This window comes from Schistocerca gregaria, chromosome 6 (assembly GCF_023897955.1).
Source record: "Schistocerca gregaria isolate iqSchGreg1 chromosome 6, iqSchGreg1.2, whole genome shotgun sequence".
Taxonomy (NCBI): Eukaryota; Metazoa; Arthropoda; class Insecta; order Orthoptera; family Acrididae; genus Schistocerca; species Schistocerca gregaria.
The window spans coordinates 172023919-172048448 of NC_064925.1; the positions used below are offsets into that span (position 1 = coordinate 172023919).

Sequence of the window (24530 nt, forward strand, 5' to 3'; positions counted from 1 at the left end):
ATATGGCTATATGTGGGAACATGTAATGCACCTATGAACACCGCTGAACATGATCTTTTTGATGGTTCAAGGTGCTATAATGTGGGAAGGCATAATGTTGCATGGGCATACTGACCTCCAAATCTTTGAACATGGTACACTCACTGGTCAACTTTATTATGACCTGTGCTCCTTCCTTGTGTGCATCTTTCTGGAATGCATTCAGTCCTAACTTCATTTTTATTAATCAAAGTGCACTACTGCATCAAACAACGTAGGTGTAGAAGCTCTTGGAACAAGGGGATATTTGGTGAATGGACTGGCCTGTCTGTTCACTGACTTAATTTCCATTGATCACATGTGGGAAACAGTGGGGAGATGTACTGCAGCATGTCCACATGCACCAATGACTATGCAAGCAGTTGTAAATGGCACTGGTAGAGGAATGGAATTCGTACCACAAGAACTCCTTACCATCCTTATGGCAAGTATGGGAGCATGTTGCAGAGCATGTGTTTCAGACTGTTGTAATCACATGACCTATTAAGGACCATGTCCCAACTTTTGTGATGTTCAGAACACCATCATGAATCGCGATGACTTCAGTATAATTACTGTCTATGAATAAAAGTGTCTATTCTGTTCATCACATTGCATATTCTTTCAATTATCTTTTGCAAAATACTGTAGCAGTTCTTTCATTGCATGGTCCAAGTTTTATGTAGCTATGTAACTTCTCAGCAATGCGCAATAGATCATAATGATGTGGACCAAGTCATTTTACATTCACATCACAAGTTAATTTGTACATACGGTTGCACTTTGAACATTTCTAAGCTTTTTTATTTTTTATTTTACTGTTTTTAATTACATTAAACAGGAGCTCATTGCATACATGAGGAACAGTGGTGTATCTAAGATTGTATCTTGGGGAACCTCATATGTGATTTCTCCCCAGTGAGAATTATGTCCATGGACTACAATGCTTGAATTATTAAGTACAACTTCCCACATTCTTTTGTCAGATATGACATTAACCATTGGTTGGCTACACCATAAGTCCTATAAAATGTCAATTTATCTAAGAGGATACTGTGATTCACACACCCAAATGCCTTAAAAAGACAACAGAAAATACCAAGTGGTGCTATTTCATTATTTAATACTTGTAAAATTTGGTGTGTGAACATGTAAATGGCATTATCAGTAGAGAAATCCTCAGTGTTAATGTAATGTTTGACACATTTTTCTATGTGGAACACTTAAACATGTAAAAGTTTGATATGTGCCTGTTGAAAGACTTCATTCTACCAACTCAGTAATGTCTTCTACTTCATACACACACTGTTGATTGTCACTTTCAGATGAGGTATGACTGCTGGACAGATGAGGTATGACTGCTGGACACTGCACCGGTCCCATGCAGTTTAGTAAAAACCCAAGTAAACATTTTTTAATCTAATGCTCTTTTAGAAAATTGTCTATCATATTCTCTACAAGAAGCATAAGAATTTCTATTACAAAACCAAGACACAGATACCATGCAAGTATATGTAATAATCTACAAGTATATGCATAATCTACAAGTTGAATTAGTCAAATCACAGTTGAAAAATTTAATTATATAAACTCATGCAGAAAGTCAGAACTTGAACCTCAAACCAAAAATGACAGCAGTAAATAAACTCTTGGAAATTGCAGAATAGCATATGTAATGAAAACTTATCTCTCTAATGAGCCATACCTCATGTAACCAATGAAACTGGACACACATTAAATGAAATGTTTCATTCAAAATAGTATATACTACTGCCTTCTAAAATATTCACTATTCCTCCTGAGACACCTTATGCCAATAAAGGAAATATATATAAAGAAAATATACAAACAAATAAAGAATACAGAGAGATATACATACATTTTAACAGAAGTGAATACGTTTAATTAAGAGATCATTCTACTTTTATAGCTGATGTCAGTTTATCCATGAGTACATTTTGAAGGAGAGAGATAATAAACTGTTTCATACCTGCCCTCAAATTTTCATACTCTAAACGTGTCTCTTCATTGAGATAGAGCTTCAGTGCTCACAGCCTGTCTAACAGCAAGGAGCTGAGTGCTGGAGGGATTGCGATTCTGATTCTGCTTATACTTGCGACATGCTTCTTCCTGGTGTCGCTCCATATAGCGGCGTTGGGAAAATGCCTTATTACAGACAGCACAGTGCCATTCCCATTCATGATGATTTGCAGTTCTCTGATGAGCACGCAAGTTTGATCTGAAATATTCATTCACAAGCTACATATGAGATTTATTCATCAAACAATAAAAAGTTTCAGTTTCCTTCAACATTCAAACAACATACATAATTGAGGAAGATTATAGCTTAACATCTGAGCAACACTGAGGTAATTATAGAGATAGTGGCAGCACAATTTGTCAAGGAGGTGGCAGAAAATCAGCAATGAATCACTAAAGAACCATCCTAGGATTTATTTGTAGTGATTCAAGGAAACAACATACAAGATATTCCACATGGTTACAAACATAACTCTTGTATCTTACCTAGTGCATTACCTTCTTCAGTCACAAGCCACAAATCCTAACCTGGAATCAATCACAATTACATTATCCCTTCAAGTGTGTCTATGCCATTCCATGGTGGGATTACTACCATCAGTGTCACATGTACTCTTTCCATTAGACACAGCTGAATGTTTAAAATTAGCTCAGGTCATCAGCACACAGTTGTGGCCAGGAAGTGCAAGCCACTAACTTTCCTCGTATTTTGACCAAATATTGGTAGAAATTTCTTAAATCATTGGGATTCAGACTAACTACTTCCATAAACACTCACTAGTATGCCTTAGTAAGTTAAGTTATAAAGACATTACAAGAATTGAAACAAATTACTTCCAAGAGTAATTCCCTTTGTGAGTATGCATCAGTCAGCTCTGCTACAGGCAAGCACATATTATATTATATTATTTATATGTCTGTTGATCTATTTCATCATTCATTCTTGATACTGATTGTTTATCTTCATAATAGGATCCACATAATACCGTTAGTTTCAGAGTGTTAGTAAATCAGTTAACACAAACACTTAACACAAGCTGCTTTTGATCCTGTGTTACTATATCTAACCATCTGGCCTTGACTTCCTTGAATTCTTTATCACAGACATAAATAAATGTTATCAACTTTGTGATTAAATGTTTTTGTTCTATGAAAACATACTGAAGTGATGGGAATCACAACAGGTATGATTGGTTACTTCTCATAAAACCGTGAACTTTGAAGCTTCCTGTATAATTTTCATGCAGTCTTATGTATTGCAGCTGTTAAAATCAGCACCAGTTTCCAATCTCCAATACGGGTTGTAGTCATCAAAACACAACTTCATATGTACAATTACATACTTAAATGCCTAAATAGAGGTTCTTAATACATCTGTGATGGAATACAACTGTGGTAGAATATAGATTATATCGACTGCATCTGACAGCACTCCTGGGCATTGTGACTTTATGGCACATTGTAGTTTCTGCAAAGTCTCCTCACAGTGCTGCGCATTGACCGTGGTTCAATATCTGAGGAACTCAATGAGCAGATGGCCCCTGCAGTTGGAAAAGATCATCATGACCTAACCAGAACTTGTATGAATAGCTTTGGATTTATTTGGCATGAGAGCTGAGGGAAGTTTCTGCTGTTGGCTTTTCTAGTTTGCCGGCTGTCAGAATGCTGTCAGATGGAATCATGCTGCTGCGTGGTAACACTAGCTTTCATACTGAAAATCATATGAAGGATATGCTTCAATGGTTTGCTTGGGAAACATTGCAACATCCTCTGTGCAGCTTGTATCTTTCACTGTGTGATTTTTATATCTTTGGAATCTGAGGAAAAAGATGCATGGACATTGGTTTCAGTCTGAAAAGGAAGTGCAAGAGTAGGCGTAGTTGTGGATTCATCAGTGGCTGACCAGGTTCTACAAAACAGGAATTGATTGGCTCATTTCCCAGTGGGACAAATGTCTTAAGACATGTGGTGATTACTTTTGAATGGAACCATTTCATGGTACTGGTGGGTGTTTGATTTTCATTTGACTGTCCCTCATACAATGATATAAATGTGGGAGGGCATCGGAAGTTTCTGATTATTTGCAGAGTGTTGGGAAAGTTGGAGTTGACTGATGAAGTTTTTCAAACACTCACACTTTGTTATCATCAGTACCTGATCAAAACAAGTGGATGAATGACAGTGAAACTTCCAGTATGCAGCAAGGCACAGTATATCTATATCCAATCAAGGATACCAATCCACTCTGTAAAGAAGAATAAGTTTTAAGTGCAGAGATCAAAATGTTATTATGATGGAGAAGGCAGAAATACTTCACAGCATGCTATTCATTTTTTCTAAATGAGTATGCACAATGATGAGCCATATGTGTGTCCATTTCAAGTTCATAGCATTATCAGTTTTTAGTTAAGTGTACATGGGAACATCAGGTTTAGACACTGGAGATATGTCTTTTTTTATGGTGTCTGGTATTATGAAGCATACTTCTTACCAAAATGTGCGATCAAAGGGGAGATGCCCATACATCAATGGTGGAATTTTTTTCTATGGATGACATTTACTCTCACAGCTATGGTATCTGTGGTTGTTATAGAAAACATTACAAAGACAGTATACAACACAATCACTGCTAACCAATTGCATCTTATGATGGCCCTCATTTTTCTCATTGCAACAAGAACTTCAGTGTCACAGGACTAGAACCATCCAACAGTGGCTTGAAGAGTATGATGATGGAGTCTATTGTGTCCTCACCTTAAGTGTAATCTGGAATATTTTCAGATACCAGCTCAAAAAACAGTATTTCATAGTCATGTGGTGACCACAGCTATTGATCTGTGAGACAAGGACAAGATAAGTTAATCCCTGTGTCCGATCTTCTATTTCTCTCTCTTTTCTTATTGTTTTTTGCTCACTTTGCCTGTGTAACCTGTTTGCAGTCAAAGGTGAAACCATACCTCAGTTTTGTGGCAACACCTGTGATGCTCTCTGGAGACATGTAGTAACGTCGAAGCATAACAAGTTTTGACTTTATGGAGAAAGAGCTTACTGGATCTATTACAGAGGAAAAAAATCACACATTTTTGTAGTTGCAACAACGGATCAAAAATACCATAATGAATTATAAAGCAACTACAGACACTATGGTCATACAAATGAAGAATTATAGAGGACAGCACAATACTTCCACTGGACTCTGAAGCCAATAAGAAGATATGTCAATATCATTTACTTTGTTGTGATGCTTTTACTTTTGGACTTATGAATACAGGGTGGTATGTTTAGTGTGTCAATGAAATATTAACAAAGATAAATAGCATCATACACTGAATGTTATTTCACATTAAAACTTGTCTAATCGAACATTTCCTCTCACATCAGAGTTACAGCTTCAGACACTGGTGTGTAACAAGCAACTGGGAGACAAATCTCTGAAGCTGCTTTTACTAGAACTGAAAACCAACACAAGAGGTGACTTATTACCAGACAAGTCTCCACATCTGCTGTAGCTAAACCACATACTGTCCAATATTAGAAAGGTTTTAGTTGCTCACACAGATTTTCCACTCAATGTTTTGGCTGATAAGGGGAAGCCATTGTCAATAGTTCACAGGATAATGTTTACTGTACTGTAGAGCATGGTAATAATGCGGCCGGTCCTGGAAAAAGCATGCATGGGATGACGACACCCAGCGGCCCCAACCCGCATACATCTTCCAGTATACAGAAGGCAACAGCCAATTGCCTGCCAGCCAGTGTGCAAGCACTACACACCACAATAGTGACTTTACAATGCACCAAGGCAAGTTTGAAAGATTTTGGAAACAGTCTATCATCTTTAAATGAGCAAGAAGGCAACAAGAGACGAGATAATTGTGGCTGGTGCTGGTATCACCAATGGTTTGGCAGCGATGCCCACAAATGTGTCACATCATGCAATCACCAAAATGTATCCAAGGCCCCTAAATGAAGCACGAGGCAGTCTGATATTTAGTCACAACACTTCCCCCCTTCCCTGCCTTCCCAATCAGTAATCAAAGGGACATACAGTTCCATTCCAACCCACAGAGTGCATCTGGATGCGCTACATGAGAAGATTTCCATGGAATTTCTAACGCATGTGTCCCCTGACAGCACAACAGAGAAGGCATTCATGAACATACCAGATGTTACTCCACTGGCTACAGGATCAAATAGTAAAAGTCACTTCATCACACAGGTCTCATCATGCTAATTTTCTGCAGAATGCAAAGGAAGTCGACAGGGGCAATAGGCCTCAATTCAGAGGTGCTCATCATCATTAAGAAACTTACGGCATCAAGGTCACACCAGTTCTGGGTTCCGAGGTTACTACAAACGATGGAGTATCTACAGGTGACACTAAAAACCAATACATCTCATTTAAAGCAGGTTTGAGGATCATAGCTTTGAAGAACTAAGATCAGCTGACACTGAGAAGGCAAGGAGTCATTCTTCACAGGCAGACAGACCACTGAAGATTTGTTTCATGCACTTGGAAGGAACAGTTTCAACACATCTGTTTGTGACTGACAAACTGCCTGGGACCACATTTCTGGTAGACACAGGATCCAGTTGTAGTCTACTCCCACAACATTGCTTCAAAGGAGACAGCTCTCCTAGCATGAAGTGGCTGGTGGCCACCACTACCTTCCTCTTTCAGATGTATGGCAAAAGATGTCTTGAATTGGAACTTGTTTTAACAAGTTATTTCAATGGAATTTCATTGTGGTCGATATCACCGAGCCCCTTATAGGAGCAGATTTCCTACACCATTTTTAGTGGGCTGCAAACTTCTACAGGAGCAGATTTCCTACAATATTTTTGGTGGGCTCCAAACTTCTACAAGGGAAAGTTTCTGCCCGTATCAGAAATTGCCTCACATCAAATTAACTCCAGTTCTGAGTACATCATTCAACAGTTTCCAGAGATCACATCACAGACAACATCCCATCAGCAATGCAGGCTTGGCAACCTGCACCATACTTGGACTGCACTGGGCCCACCAGTTGCTGCTAAACCAAGAAAACTAACACCTAAGCAGTGTTTGGTAGCAAAGCCAGAGTCACAAGAAGCTGTAGTAGCATCCTTCAATAACCAGTGGGCTTTGCCAGGTCACGTGTGTGTGTGTGTGTGTGTGTGTGTGTGTGTGTGTGTGTGTGTGTGTGTGTGTGTGTGTGTGTGTGTGTTTGTTTCCGTTTCTGAAAAAGGTTTTGACCAAAACCTAAGTGTGTAAAGATATCTTCGTTGTCTTTATGGAGAGTATAAGTCTATACTTTTCATAATACTGTTAATGTTATAAACTTATGAGTCTCAGCAGCCCTCAGTGAGGTGGGTGGTATGGTTGCAGGCCTGTGAGACCCCCAGTAGGTACACTGATGACTGAGAAACAATTAACTACAGGTACATATTACATCACTAGCAAAGAGAGCAGACATACCCCAGCCCAGCAGCTCAGGCCAAGAAAGGCTCGCAGGCATTGGCTTTTTCCCTGGTGAGAAAGAACTGCAGCAGTGACCTACAACAGCAGGACTGTGGCACCATGGCACTAAGTCCTACAAGGAAGGTCAGTGTTCAAACCATGGCTGCAGCTGGTGGTGCCCAACCCTCTCATTTTCTGATGTGGGCCTGGTGTCACGGTGATGCTGCCTGACTCTGAACACCTCTGCATCCATTTATATGACTCTGAGGTGCTGTTGTTACACTAAAACCCCACACCCAATCATGTAGTTCATAATAGGAGTCTTGCCCTGATGTGATGACATCGTCCTTCCTGCTGCGGCTACTACCACAGTGCAGAGCAGTTTGCCGCTGAATACTGCTACCCATACTGCTACCCTGTCTCACAATCCTTTTGCATACACATTCCCTAACTCACGTGTTAATGTACAGCAGTCACTGACCAGTAGTAGCTTGGCACAATGCCACATTGCAGCTCCTTACAAATTATTCCAAATTCTACTGAGAGTAGGTAGTGACACTACAAAACATAGGTTTGTCTGTTACCAGTTTCTTCATTCTCTTCTAAATAATTCATGTCAGTGCTTCACGACTTATTAAACTGATGTTTGTAATACTCACACCTGTCAGCAAAGGTCTTTTTTGAAGTTGGAGTTATTGCATTCTTCATGAAGTCTGAGGATATCTTATCTGTCTCATATATCTTGCACACTAGATGGAATAGTTTTCTCATGGTTGGCTCTCCCAAGGATCTCAATCATTCTATGGTTCATTAAATGGACATTGTTTCAACTAAGGTCTTCCAGTGCTAGTAGTAGTAGTAGTAGTAGTTTTATTCATCCGTAGATCTCTTTTTACAAGGATATAGGACATGTCAAAGTATTTACAAGCTTAGATCAATTTACAATAAGCTAATTCGTATACACATATATTTACAGACTTCTAGTTAGAGACAGTCATTAGATTTTACTCCTGGTATACAATAATTTATTTACAAATAACTCATTAAATAATGTAATGCCACACTATTCACTCATATTTCACTATCAGTCACTGCACACACTATACACACATTGTTTCATAACACTTCACTCACTACATACACACACACACACACACACACACACACACACACACACACAGGTGATCCTTGGGCCATTTTCTGTACTGCAAGTTCCCATTTGCTATCCTGAAAAACTGAGTCAGCATCCCTTCATAATGAGTGAGATGTTGAGCTCAGAAAGAGGAAGAGGTGTTAGTATTGTGCTATGCATAGCTTGAGGGGAAAGTGTCTCTAGAAAGGAAAAAAGAAGAAAAATAATAAAGTGAAGGTGTTATGTGGAATATTGGATGTTTTATAATCATCATTATTATTATTATTATTTGTTTGTATAACATTTTTTTTATCAAACCCCTACTCTGCTTTATCTAAGTAATCCTTCAATGTATAAAATGTATTGCATAACAGGTACTTTTTAGCTGCCTTCTTAAATAAGTGTATTTTTGAAATTTCTTTAATCTCTTTTGGTAATTTATTGTACAGTTTTATTCCTTGGTAGAAAATGCTGTTTTGAGTTTTATGTTTATTTTTTCTTGGTAAATGTAAGTTGAGTCTATCTCTTGTTGCATGGTCATGGACAGAGCTGTTTGTGCAGTAAGTGCCAATGTTACTTTTGATGTGTACAACTGACTGGTAAATGTGTTCACATGGAGCAGTTAAAATTCCCAGTGTTTTGAACAGATCTTTACAATGAGCTCGACTACTATTTCTGGTTATTATTCTTATGGCTCTTTTCTGGAGTTTGAAAATTGTGTTCATATTTTGTGGATTTGTTCCCCAAAAAAGAATGCCATAGCTAAGAATTGAGTGTACATATGAATAATATGTAACTAAAAGACACTGCATGTTACACACAGATGATAAAATTCTAAGGGCATAACATGCTGATGACATTCTGTTTGCAAGTACCTTTGTGTGTTCGCACCACTTCAGCTGAGAGTCAATATTCATTCCTAGAAATTTTGCATTTGTTACACAGTCTATAGAGGTGCCATCTACATTTAATTTAACATTGTCATTTTTCCTCTTCAAACTGAAGTTCATGGCATTAGTTTTCTTTATGTTTAATGTCAATTTGTTGCTTATTGACCAATCGTAAACTTCCTTGAGAGTTTCATTTGCTTTCTCGGTAAGGAGTTCTCTTGTTCTCTCAGTGACTATAATATTGCTGTCATCAGTGAAGAGAATTTTCTCACCATGAGTAACACTACTGGGAAAGTCATTGATGTATATCAGGAATAGTATTGGTCCTAATATGCTACCTTGTGGAACCCCTATATTAATATGTTTTGGTTCTGATAAGTATTTTACTAAATGTTTAGATCTATTTGAAGTATGTGTTATCTCTACTCTTTGTACCCTATCTGTTAGGTATGATCGAAACCAGTCATTAGCTACCCCTCTTATTCCTAATGCTTCTAATTTATTTAATAGAATCTTGTGGTCGACTGTATCAAAAGCCTTAGAAAGATCCAAAAATATGCCTGTGACACACTCATCTTTATCAAGAGCATTAAGTACAACTTTTGTGAATTCTACTATGGCTGACTCCGTATTTTTGCCACTTCGAAAACCAAACTGTGATTTGCTTAAAAGATTGTATTTATTCAGATAATTCATTAATCTGTCTTTCATAATTGCTTCTATTATTTTTGAGAATGCTGACAGCAGGGAAATGGGCCGGTAATTTTCTATGTCTTCTGCATTACCTTTCTTAAGCAAAGGTACAACTCTTGCCTGTTTTAGCTGCTCTGGAAATGTCCCTGATGTGAAGGATTCATTTATTATATTTGTTAATGGGCCTTGTATAATCACTATGCATTGTTTCAGTACACACATTGGTACATCATCTAAGCCTTCTGACTTTTTATTTTTTAGCTTTTGAACAGTTTTATTGACTTCATTCTCTGTGGTTGGAAGTAACATCATTGTATCTAGTGCAACAATTTTTGCAGGTGTTATATTTGTTTTGGGGAATTTTTGCTGTTAACTTCTCTGCAATACTTGAAAAATGCTCGTTTACATAGTTTGCTAAGTGTTGTGGATCATTTATTACCTTATCCCCCTCCCTTAGCAGTATGTTATTCTGCGTTTGTTTGCCTCTCCCGGTTTCCTTTTTTATAACATCCCAGACTGCTTTGCTTTTATTCTCTGCATTATATATTATTTTGTCATTAAATGACTTTTTTGCAGCAATCAGCACCTTCCTATAAATCTTTTTGTATCTATGATAGAAATTTAATTCTTCTCACAGTATCATTTCTCCCATCTCATCTTCATTTACTTCCCCTTTCTTTTCTATAATATTGCCTGCAAGTTCATTTCCCGTGTGCAGTCTTTCTATGTGTTCCTTCTATTGTATTCTGTCCTTGTAAATGAACACAGAGAAAGGTCAATTTAGGAACACCAACTGTCAAATAACAAAAACGTTATTTAGTAGAAAATGAAACTTATCTTCATCGTTCTCCACTGCTGTGATCGGAGTAATCACACATGGAGCAGCACATACAAATACAAATCTTGATACACAAGAAAGAACAAGAGGCACAGAGCTGCATAAAATGACCAGTCTGAATCTTGAAAGCAGAATGTCTGAATACACTTACAACAGCACTTGCCCACAGGACAGAAGTTAACACACTCTCTTTACACAAGTCAGTCAATAGCTTGACAGAGAAATGAAATGTTGGCTCTGTATTATGGAGGTGGAAATAGAATGCATGCTCAAAACTAGCCCAAGCTGGAACTTACACAGAATTGTCTCTCCTGGCTCTTGCAGCCATATTTCATAACAATGCACTGCAATGCCAGCTGGCAACTCTGAGAAACATGGGTCTTGCCTCATCTCGGTTAGCACTACTGCTGATGCTGCTTCTACTTGCAGCATCATTGCACTGATCAACCTTGAAGCAACATTACTGACAATCAATGACACCGCACTTTCCATTTTTCAGCTTTCCACCTTTCAGCATTTATTATTGTACTCCAAAGAGCCAAAGAAACTGGTTCATCTGCCTAATATGGCGTTTGGCTCCCAAGAGCACACAGAAGTGCTGCAACATGACATGGTATGGACTTGACTTATGTCTGAAGTAGTGCTGGAGGGAACTGACACCATGAATCCTGCAGGGCTGTCCGTGGAGTTCCCTTCTGAACACCATGCTGCAAGGCATCCCAGATATGCTGAATAATGTTCCTGTCTGGGGATTTTGGTGGCCAGCAGAAGTGTTTAAACTCAGAAGAGTGTTCCTAGAGCCACTCTTTAACAATTCTGGATGTGTGGGGTGTCACATTGTCCTGATGGAATGTCCCAAGTCTATCTGAATGCACAATGGACATGAATGGATGCAGGTGATCAGACAGAATGCTTAGGTATGTGTCACCTGTCAGAGTTGAATCTAGACATATCAGGGATCCCATTTCACTCCTGCTGACATGCAGGGTCCATGGAATCATGAGATTGTATCAAACATGTCCATCCACTCGATACAATTTGAAATGAGACTTGTGCGACCAGGCAACATGTTTCCAGTCATCAACAGTCCAATGTCAGTCTTGATGGGCCCAGGCCAGACATGAAGCTTTGTGTTGTGCAGATATCAATGGTACATGAGTGGATCTTCAGCTATGAAAGCCTGTATCAATGATGTTTCATCGAATGATTCGCACTCACACTTGTTGATGGCACTGCATTGAAATCTGCAGCAATTTGTGGAAGGGTTGCACTTCTGTCATGTTTAAAGATTCTCTTTAGTTGTCATTGGCCCCCTTCTTGTGGGATCTATTTATGGCTGCAGAGATGTCAGAGATTTTATGTTCTGCTGGATTCCTGATATTCACAGTACATTCATGAAATGGTCATACGGGAAAATCCCCACTTTATTGCTATTTCTGAGATACTGTGTCCCATCTCTCGTGTGCTATAACACCATGTTCAAACTCACTTAAATCTTGATAACCTGCCTTTGTAGCAGCAATTGTGCCAGGCACTTGTTGTCTTATACAGACGTTACCGACCACAGCGCAATATTCTGCCTGTTTATATATCTCTGTATTTGAATAAGCATGCCTATACCAATTTCTTTGGCACTTCAGTGTATATATGTTACTCATGGAAAATTATAGAAGTCATTTGAAAACTAACTGTGATGTACTTGCTATAAGTGAAGGTAAAAAATAACTTTGGTCACAGTTTCTACATATCTTTCTACTATGCAAAGTGGTATTCTTTACTGTGATGAGAAATAATAATAATATTAATATTAATAATAATAATAATAATAATAATAATAATAATAATGTGCTCACAGACATAAATAGGAAACAGGATGTTAGTAAACTTGAAAGTAAACTCAACACATGCTCTTAGTCATGTCTATAGTTCCTCTATTAACTGAACTTTGTATTCCTGGTTTGCAGATTCATGTCAAAACTTGAAAAAAGTCTATTTTTATTACACCACACCCATAAAATCAACAATAACTGTTGTTCCACAATGTTAATCAGTATACTAACAAATTTTAGGTAATCAATGGTAGGTAAACAGCAGCTGGTTATTTTAGTCAGCAAAATAATTTATTGCATTGCTGCATTTCTGCTAAATACACAAGACAGTAATTAACAGCCTTTTTGAGTGTGTAACATACTCTCACACATGCTTTTGATGAATTACATAAGCCTTCTAAGTTTAATGAAAGTTATTAGTGAATATTATAGAAGCCATTTTTCATAATTGTGTCTCAGTAGGACTGTACACTATCATTGATACCACATAGAAGTTCATATCCAGACTGAGAGGGATCCATCCATTGTGACGACAAGGGGATTCTGCATCTCACAATAGCTCTGTTTCTCTCACTATTGGGTATGACTGACCTGCTCACACCCTCAAATCTTCTCTAATTAATCTGTCTTTCCTCAGTAGCATTTCAAAAAAACAAATGAAGAAATACAACAAGCTTTGACCAATTATGGCAAATCCTTAAAGTACAGAGGGAAAAGTGGACTTATAACCGTCACTCTAATGTGGATAATGGATTTTAGTTATATATGTTGCTTTAAGAAAGCACATACCATCCTCTCCCATCATCCACGGTTATTGGGCAGTGATAATATATGACTGTCAACAATGCATGTATGCAGCAATAGACGATTTTCATCATGTACAGTGTCCCAAATTCAGCTCTCCATGAAGTGTAATCTAACTTCCAAATAACACATGGAGCATACATCTGCAAGCCATGCCCATCTGCAAAGAGATGCTTATAAGTGCTATCCAAACATTTTGTTAATGAAAATGGCCTACCAACAACCTTTCCAAGTTTGCATTCCATTTCTGATCTTCGGAGTGCATCAGGACAAACTGGACAGAACCCTCTGCCATAGGTATACCTTCCAAGTCAGGTGACAATGCTGTAGTGACCACCCCTGCACCAACCACACTGGACAATGTGGAGGTCGCACCAATGGCCATAGATGTACAAAAGCTTGATACACCCAAATCAAAAGCTTCACTACCTTAATGAGGAAAAATTCAAGTCATAAAAAACCTGAATCTTCCGTACAACAACCACAAGATCGGCATCCTGAAAAAAACACCTCTTACGTGAACATTTTCCTTGGAACTTTTGTGGGTGCTCAGCGATGTAATCGTGCTGGAGTCCAACAGACCCACATACACTTCAACGGCACAAATGAAAACAGAAATGCAAGAAAGGCAACCTCATACTTATAAACCCAGTAATAAAAGCAACAAACCTGATCCGGGGTCAGAAGACAACTCCCAGACGGGCGCACACCACTGACCAGTTCCCATGTCTGTATGCCATTAAAATCTAATAAATCAGTTTAGCCAACTGGCATCTCACAAGCTTACAAGCAACATGCTCATGTACCATGGGTAGACAACAAAGAAGACTGTTCTTGTGTAGTGATGATGCAAATATGCATCAACACTTAATCTCAACTGCATAACATTAAATTAAAGACAGTATATGTGACCTGCTGGTGTTGCCATTATTTTTCTTCATGAGGCTAGATCTCTGAAAGTTGCTGATATTTTAGGATATGAATCTATCATAAATTCAGGTAATTATGCTTGTACAATGGTATTAAGTAACCAAGGCATTAAATGTGGCCTGCAAGTAATTCTACCCACAGGGTCAGGTACTGCATCCCAGTTACTAACAATATCTATGACTCCTAAGGTTCTCAACATGATACAGAGACACATGGCTTTTACCAAGTCAAAGTGTCAGGCATATTCATTAATCTGCATATGCCAATTACTTTAGGTGGAAATTTCAACTGCATCATTTCAAGAGAGGATCAGACTCCAAATCATAATTAATGTGAACAATTTCACACAGTTGTAAACATAAATACTACTCCCATATCAGGCCTTAGGCTTCTTCTGACCAGTAGATGACTGCCTAAAAGACAGTACAAAGAGTATCTACGATTGTGGGCCATTTGATTAGGATGCTGCAAATCCTTCCCACCATTATCACCAGTAAAAGAATCCTGATAATGCCAATGGTTCCTTTTTCAAGCAGCTCCTCATTTGGCCTCACAAGAGTAAGTGGACCCCATTTCAGGGATAGCGTTTTTGGCCAGTAATAAAAACATGTCTAATATAGGGAGTCACCCCCTTTCTGACGACAGCCTTGTCAAAGAGGAGAGAGGAGCAGAGAAAGGTGGTGTACAGCTTCTTGCCCTTGGGGTGGGAACTGCCCCTGAAAGGTGAAAGAATCAGCAATAGTCAACAGCATGAAGAAGAAAAAGACAATGGAAATCACTGCATTAAGACAAGAAACATGTGTCCATAGAACATGTGAACTTTAACCAAATAGGTGCCATGATGATCTCTCCTTTCACAAAACATTACAGACTAGTCTCCCATTCAGTTCATCAGGACGGAACTGCCAAGAGGTATGTGACCATGACAAAAAGACTGAATAACCAATGAAAGGGTAACATTCTATGCATTCGAGAGTGAAATTTTAGAAGTCTGAATTTGATAGGAAAGGTAGGAAATCTGAAAATGGAAATGTAAGGGTACAGTCTAGATACAGAGGATCAGTGAAGTGAATTGGAAAAAAGACAAGGATTTCTGGTCAGACAAGTGTCTACAGCAAAATATTGTGTAATGAGAGTAGGACATATCATAAAGAGGAATGTAGGGTAGAGTGTGAATTACTGTGAACAGCTCAGTGATAGAATTATGCTCATTAGAATAAACAACAAACCAATGACAACAAGAATAGTTCAGTAGATGACAAAGAGACAGAGGAAGTATATGAGGAGACTATACAGATAATACAGTGTGAAATCATACAGAACTAGAACATTGTGGTAGAGGAGAGTTTTTGGAGAATATGAGTTGGGTAGGAAGACTATAAGAGAAGAAAGACTAATTGAGTTCTGCCATAACTTTCAGCTAGTAATAGCAAATATGCCATTCAAAAATCAGAGAAGAGGAGCTATGCCTGAAAACAGTCTGAAGTCACAGGAAGGTGCCAGCTGGATTACATCATGGTGAGTTAGAGATTCTGAAATTAGATAGTGAGTTGCAAGACATATCCAGGAGCATACATAGATGCAGACCATAAATTAATAAAGATGAAAAGTAGGCTGAAATTTCAGAGAATCATCTAGAAGAATCAATATGGTAAGACAGTAATTCTGAAGTACTAAGTAATGATGATAATTAAAATCACTAAGTCTGTAGATACTGTTATAATGAATACCACAGTAGATGGTTCAGTTAAGAAGGAATGGACATCTCTAAAATGGACAACCATAGAAGCTGGAGAAGCAAATATAGTTTCAAATATGAGGGAAAGGAAAGAACAGAACAATATAAGATACTCAGGAATGACAGAAATAGGAAATGCAGAGAAGCTAAGTAGAAATGATACCAGGAAAAGTGTGAAGAAATCAAAAAATACAAAATAAATATTTGTGGGAAGGACTGATTCTACATGCAGAAAAGATGAAACAACCTTCAGTGAAATTAAAAGCACGGGCATCAGTGCAGATGGGTGGTAAAAGTATACTGAAGGCCTCTGCGTGGTGGAGGAACTATCTGATGATGTAATAGAAGAAGAAATGGGAATCAGTATGGAAGAAATATGGAACTAATATTAGAGTCAATGTTTAAAAGAGCTTTGGAAGACTTGAGATCAAGTAAGGCAGGAGACATAGATGAAATTTCTTCGAAAAGTCTAAAATTATTGGCAGGAAGTACAACCAAACGACCACTGAAGTTGGTGTGTAGAATCTATAAGACTGAGGATACAGCATCGGAGTATTGGAAAAATACCATCCATGCAATACTGAACATAGCAAGGGCAGATAAATTTGAGAAATTTCACATAACCTGCTTAACAGCTTATTTATCCAACCTGCTTGCAATCATAATTTACAGAAGAATGGAAAAGAAAATTGATCATCTGTTAGATGGCAATCAGTTTGGATCTAAGATAAATGCACTGGAGAGCCAGTTCTGATTTGCACTTGATAATGGAAGGGATACTTAAGAAAAATTGAGACACGTTCATTTGTTGACCTAGAAAAAGCATTCAACAATGTAAAATGGTGCAAAATGTTCAAAATTTTCTGAAAAATAGGTGTGAGCTATAGGAAAAGATAATGTAAGTAAAAAAAGACGGAACAATAAGAATGGAAAAACAAATATTGAATGCTTGGCTGAAAAGTATGTAAGACAGGGCTGCAGTCTGTCTCATCTATTGTTCAAAATGTACATCAGAGAAGCAATGACAGAAATAAAAGATAGGGTCAGAAGTGGAATTGAAATTCAGGATGAAAGGATGTCAATGATAAGTTATGGTGATAACATTTCTAATCTCAGTGAAAATTAAAAAGAATTACAGGCCTAATGAACGGAAAGAGCACATTAGTGAGAACAGAATATGAATTGAGGATAAACCAAAGATAGACAAACACAATTAGGAGTAGCAGAAATTTAATTAGTGAGAAACTTAGTATCAAAATTGGAAACCACCAAGTGAAGGGACTCTACTACTTTGGAAGCAAAGTAATGTATGACAGACAAAACAAGGATGACCCAAAAAGAAAACTATCACAGGCAAAGAGGACATTCCAGCTCAAAAGAGGTCTACTAGTATCAAACACTGATCTTCATTTGAGGAAAAAAATCATGAGACAGCACATATGGAGCACAGCATTGTATGGTAGTGAAACATGGACTGTGTGAAAACCAGAAACAGAGAACTGAAGCAGTTCAGATGTGGTGTTATGGAAGGAATCTAAAAATTAGATGGACTGATAACACAAGAAATGAGGAAGTTCTCCCTAGAAATGGTGAGGAAAGGAACAAATAGAGAACACTGACAAGAAGAAGGAATGGGGGGGGGGGTGATATTTTAAGGTATCAGGAAATAAGTTACACATTATTTGAGGAAACTGTAGACAGTAAAAATTATAGAGGAAAAAAGCTCACAATAACAAAATGAAATATTCGTCTGTTGCTTTAGCTGTGGACATTATTATTCTATTCAAACTCTGATGGATTATTTACAATGAATTTCATTAATGAATGTGTGTAATGTGAAGCTGAGGTTAGAATTCCAAAAATCTGGAAGAGGTGCCTAAGGAATGGCAGGGTGATGTACACCATATATTATTCATATTCCTCATGTTCATACAAAGATCAAAAAAATTGAAAGCTATATTTTATATCCCACTGCTAGATATTAATTGCATCATTGGAATCTAGAAGGACAAATCCTTGTGATAGTCTCTGGAACAATCCTCGTAATAAAGTGTGTGTCAGTTCTAATGATATATGCATAATAACTTTATTACGAAATTTGTTTTCAACAATCCACCTAGGTTTTAGAGTAACAGAGACATTCACAAGTACAACACTAGAAGGAAATATGTTGTACATTACCCTTTAATGAATCAAACTTTGGTATAGAAAGAGGTGAAATATGCATCTGTAGAGCTCTTTGAGAATATACCCATTGGAAACAGAAATAAAATGCCCAACATGTAGCATAAATTTTTGTAAAATAACTTTCTCCTTAAGAGCTCCATCTAAACCAGAGACGAATTCTTCAGTAGAGATAATTAGACGTTTAAAAAATAGTTGTAAATGTCCAGTTTATGGCCGGATAAATATTATTTTAGATGTGTTTATTTAGTCATATACAAGTGTTCTATGTTTATTCTGTTGGCCCATTCCACATCATAATGTTTATCATAAATTTGATCTATAGAACAACTAACTAACTAAGTAAGAAACTAATTTTATAAGTACCTGTGTACTCATATCTGTCATATGCAATCAGTATCAGATAAATAGCAGTTGAACATTAAGGCTGCAAAAACAACAAAAGCAGCAGCTTTTTCAAAGTTGTGGCTCTCCTGTTAATTGGATATTGTGTCCATTTTAATCAGATAAGATTATTACCAATTGTTAATAACGTAAGTAGGCTAGTACTATGATTATATGTTAATTATGATTCAGTAAGATGCTTAACAAATCAAAAATATTATGAAAATGATAGATTGCTACTAACCACAAAGATGACATGTTGAGTGGCAAACAGACACAATAAAAACACAGTTACACACTTAGCTTTGAGCAAAAGCCTTCTTCAGAAGAGAAAAGAACACACACACACACACACACACTCACACAAGCAAGCACACCTCACGTATACATGACCCCTCTCTCCTGCCTCTGTGGCCAGAAAGCAGCACCCTTTAGTATGGTGGGGAAGGAGGATGAGGAAATATAGCAGGATACAGGTGGGGGGGAGAGGAGACAGCACTGCCTGACAGAGTGTGCAGGGACTAGATGGTGGCCAGACAAGGCTGCCTGGTGCAGTGTCAGGACACTGTGGGAGAGGAGAGAGGGAGCAGGAAAGGAGAGCAGCAGAGATAGGAAAACACAAGTGGTGTTGGCAGAGGGTGGAGGGCAGTAAGGATGTGGGACATGAATTGGGAAGAGGTGATAGGACACAAGGGGTGGAAACTTTTGGGAGGATATGGGGCATAAGGTTATCTTAGGTTCAAGCCAGGATGATTTCTAGAGCACAGAATGTGTTATAATTCCCATTGGCACAGTTCAAAGAATCTGGTGATGGACAGGAGGATCCAGATGGCTGGGGTCGTGAAGGAGCCACTGAAATCAAGCACGTTATGTTCAGTTACATTTGCTTGTGTCCACAGATTGGCAGTGGCCATTCATCCTGGTAGACAGCTGGTTGGTAACCATATCAATTAAAGGCTGAGCAATGATTGCAGTGGAGCTGGCATATGAAATGGCTGCTTTTGCAGGTGGCTTAACTTCTGGTGTGGTTGGATAAATCTGTAACAGGACTGGAATAGAAAGTGCTCAGTGGATTGATTGAGTAGGTCTTGCACCTGGGTCTGTACAGAGTATGATCCCTATGCAAGGGGTTGGGATTGGGAGTGGCAAAGGGGTGGACCATGATGTTGTAGAGGTTGGGTTGGTGATGGAACACCACTTTAGGAGGGGTGGGAAGTATCTTGGGTATGATGCCCTCCATTTCAGCGCATGCCAAATAATAATCAAAGCAACTCATTCTAGAAATAATCAAAGGCCTGATGAAGGATGTGGCTAAGTTGTTCCAGTCTGGGGTGGTACTGATGAGTAACAAAGGGGCTACTCCTTTATATGTAGTTCTTGGGGGTGGTAGGACGATTGGGATGGGGGAGGTATGGCATGGGAAATCTGTTTGCAGACTAGTTCTGGAGGATAGTGCTTGTCTGTGAAGGTATTTGTAAGACCTTCAGCACATTGAGCAAGACAGTTGTTGTCACTGTAGATAGGCTGTCCGTGTTGTGAGCCTGTATTGGAACTTTTAGTGCCTGGCAGGGCTAACGCAGACAGAGGTGTGACTGAAGCCATAAGAGAGAAGGAAGCCAATATCCAGAAAGCTGTCACACCGGAATGAGAAAGACCAGGTGAAGCAGATGGAAGAGAAGGTGTTAAGGTTGTAAAGGAATGAGGGTAGGGTGACTTGGCCCTGAGTCCAGATTAAGAAGATAGCATCAATGAACCTGAACTAGACCAGGGGTTTGGGGTTTTGTGAGGCTAGGAATGTTTCCTCTAGATTGTCCATAAACAGGTTGGCACAGGAAGGCACCATGAGTGTGCCCATAGCTGTCCCACAGACTAGTTTGTACACCTTCCCTTCAAAGGAGAAGTAGTTGTGCATTAGACTAAAGTTAGTAAGATGTATGAGGAATGAGGTAGTGGTTTTGGAGTCTGAAGGTGATTTGGAGAGTTCAATAGTAGCAAGACTATGGCCATGATGGATGTTAGTGTATAGGGAAGTGGTGTGAACAGGGATGAGTAGGGATCCTGGAGATAAAGGTGTAGGGATGATGGAGAGTTGGTGAAGGAAATGGTTGGTACCTTTGATGTGGGAGGCTAGATTTTGGGCAATTGGTTGGACGTGTTGGTGAATGAGGGTCTCAATTCTTTCTGTGGGGGCACAATGACCAATTACAATGAGGTATCCATGGTTGTTGGGTTCGTTAATTTTTGGAAGCATGTAGAAGGTGGGTGTGCAGGGTGTCAGTGGGATGAGGTTCTAGGAAGGACCTAATGTTTTAATCTGGGATTGAAGGTTATGTTAGACTTCTGGGATGGGGTTGCTCTTGCAGAGTTTGTAGGCAGAGGAGTCAGACAAATGGCAGAAACCTCCCACCAGGCAGTCACTGAAGTTCATAACGACAGTAGTGAAATCTTTCTCTGCAGGTGGGATCGCTAGGTCACGATCCATTTCGAAGCTGTGTATGGCTGTCCTTTCTTCTGCTGATAGGTGAAGGTCTTAGGAATGGAGGGTTGTGAAGCTGAGTATAAAGAAGTTTTGGAAGGTTATCAGGGAGTGGTCACAGGGGAAGATCACTGCTAAATGAACTCGGAGAGGCACAACACATTCTCTGCTCACAAAATCACCCTAACCTCAACCTAAGATAACCTACGAAATTCCACAATCTCCACTCATCAGTTTCTACCCCTTCTGACCTATCACCTCCATCCAATTCACATTGCCCACCCTCATTGTGCTCTGCTCTCTGCCTGCTCCACTGGTCTTTTTTTCATCTCTGCTGCCCTCCTTTTCTACTCCCCCACCTCCTCTACCCCCAGCAGCCTCACAATGTCACACCAGGCAGCCTTGTCTGCCCACCATCTAGTCCCTGCACGATCCGTCAGGCAGTGCTGACTCCTCTCCTCGCACCTGTACGCTGCTATCCCTCCCCCTCCCTTGCCCCACTCAGGAATGCTGCTTCTGCTCAACATTACACCGTTGCATTATGGCCACAGTGGCAGGAGAAGGCAGTCATGTATGTGTGAGGTGTGCCTGCATATGTGTGTGTGTTTTCTTTTCTTCTCTGAAGAAGACATTGGCGGAAAGCTAAATGTGTAGCAGTCTTTTTGTTAAACCTGTCTGCAACTCAATGTGTCATCTCTGTGGTGAGTACCAATCTAGCCTTTTCGTACAGGTAACACTGTGGATAATCCAACCTGGACTTTCCGTTGTTTGATAGTGTCTAGCAGGTGATGCTCTCAGCTACAATATTACTTTTACTTGGTCTACAGCCCAGGATATTTTCCTGTCTTTCTGGCATTTATATAACAAGGAATGAATGAAAAATGTAAGACCCACCTATCAGCAAATCTCTTTGCACACATCGGGCATTGAAAAGGCCGTTCCCCCGTGTGCAATCTCAGGTGACCTTTCAAAACCCATGGTCGGTCAAATTTCTTCTCGCAGTATGGGCATCCATGCAGAGGAATACGTTTTGTCATTGGTTCTGGATTGGATTTTGTTTGCTGAGTCACTGATCGATCAAAACTTGGTGCAGAAACATAGTAGGAGTTGGTCTGCAATGACTTTCCATGAACATAATTTTGTTTATTTCTACTGATCTCATTCTTCTGAGTATTTTCGATTGCATTTGCTACTGTTACTGGTAATGTCCGAAAATTAGTTATCTGTGATGAGTGCACATCAGGCTGCATGGCTAGTTTGTAAGTAGGAGACAAAAACTGACTTTGGAAGTTTTGTGCCATATTTACAATTACCTGACATTTATCCCCAGTATTACTCTGTACAGCTGATGATGTGCCAACAACATAAGTTGGTTGCAAAAATTTGAGAGTTCCTCCAGCAGGCATCCGTACAGTATTTCCATCCTGCTTTTTCAGTGATACCTGCTCAGTATTTGATATTTCTTCAGTTTTACATTTCTGGTTAGCTATGTTCTGCTTAATGACAGACCAATACTCAGCTTTTAGATTATATTTTTGATCAACAGGTTTTAGTCGCCTATCTGTGTGCAATTTTTTTGTGATAAATAAGTTTCTTGTATGTGACTTCTTTACATGCGAAGAAGTCATCTTCCTTTTCAGTTTAAGTTCATTTCGAAGATCATACTTCGTGCGCTCAGATCGGGAAGCATTGCCATTATCTGGAGACACTTTGGTTGCATCTGTTTTACAAATTACTTTTTGAAAACTGTAATTTCTGTCACCCCCATTTTTTTGATTATAATTTCCTGTTTCCTCTTCAGAGGTAATATCTTCGTCTAAGCTAAGTGGAGGTGAATCAGAGCAATCTTTATCACATTTGTTACTAAAATGACCTAGGTGATATCTTGTCACAAATGGCAGTTTTGACCAGTCAGGAGCCTCATCAGTTTTCCTTGTGGTATTCTGGTGGTTCTTTGACTTTCTCCCATTCTGTCCATTACCAGATGATGATTTACTGTTTTGTGAGTCATATGTAGAATCTGTTAAAAGAATGTATGCATTAGAACATGTGTAATACTGTTTATGAATGATTTTTAATTACTTAACTGAAAAACAAAATTACAAACAAATAAAAGTACTGGGAAATTTCTGTACATACAGAAACTGAGATGACAGTAAAAAGAAGAAATAGAGATAACTCTGAAGCCTTCATAATCAAAGAAACAAAATTACCACAAATAAATAACTACTGACTTGCTAATGACACAATATACTAATTAATCATAGGAAAAGACTAGCAGTACATCATTATCATATACACTGTGAACTGTTTGACAATAATGGAAATCCTGGCTGGAGCAATACGTAAAATAGGGGAAAGGCAACCACTCACCTATAGCAGATTGATACTTGGAGTACATAATATATAACAGAAAACAGCATCCACGTTAACTTTTGAGTACTAGCACTAGCTCTTTTTTCAGCAATAGTACACACATCTACACACACAACCAACGGACAGTGCAAGCAGTTGTGCTGGAAAGCTAGTGTCAATGCTATTCTCTGATATGTTTAATGTGATCCATACATCGATCTGCTATAGGTGAGTGATTACTTTTCCCTTATTTTACAGACTGTGGGATCTACTTTTCATATTTGTTTGACATTTTGACATCAGTGACGTTATGTAAAGGATCTTGTAAGTTACAAAACTAAATGTAAAGTAACAATAATATTACAAAAAATGTAGGCAAAAAAGACAATGTATAACTGCATTCAGGGTGAGATAAATGGCACATTTGTCAATTACTGAAACTGTAGCAATTATTATTTTTAATTATGTAAGCTCTTTGTGTTCCAAACATTTATCACAGGGTAGATGTTTGCATCATAATATTTATGTTCATATTTGTAAACATTTATGTCTGTTTCTGGTGTGGCAGAGATTCAGTTCTCTGGAGTTGGTTCTAGAATTTTTTTCTGTATGATTAACATACTGCTTGTTTCACCACTATAACAATGTAATAATAATATGTGACTCAGTGGCCTAGTGAAAGTTTTGCAATTGGATGTCACTTCAGTGACTACATATCCCTGACCTACCCACTAACCCTACTTCTGATAATGATTTGTTAATGTGAAAAATCCCAAGCT

The 24530-nt window shown here is 38.6% G+C and overlaps 1 protein-coding gene across 1 annotated transcript in view; it reads right to left on the reverse strand.

Moving 5' to 3' along the window:
* LOC126278402 (uncharacterized) overlaps positions 1 to 24530 on the reverse strand; it is a 92544-nt gene that overhangs the window by 9147 nt on the left and 58867 nt on the right. Inside the window, exons 2-3 of the mRNA XM_049978504.1 lie at positions 22291 to 23416; positions 2009 to 2257 (exon numbers count right to left, since the gene is read on the reverse strand). Of these exons, the coding sequence (XP_049834461.1) occupies positions 2044 to 2257; positions 22291 to 23416 (1340 nt within the window). The 3' untranslated portion in view covers positions 2009 to 2043. The remainder of the gene's footprint in view (positions 1 to 2008; positions 2258 to 22290; positions 23417 to 24530) is intronic.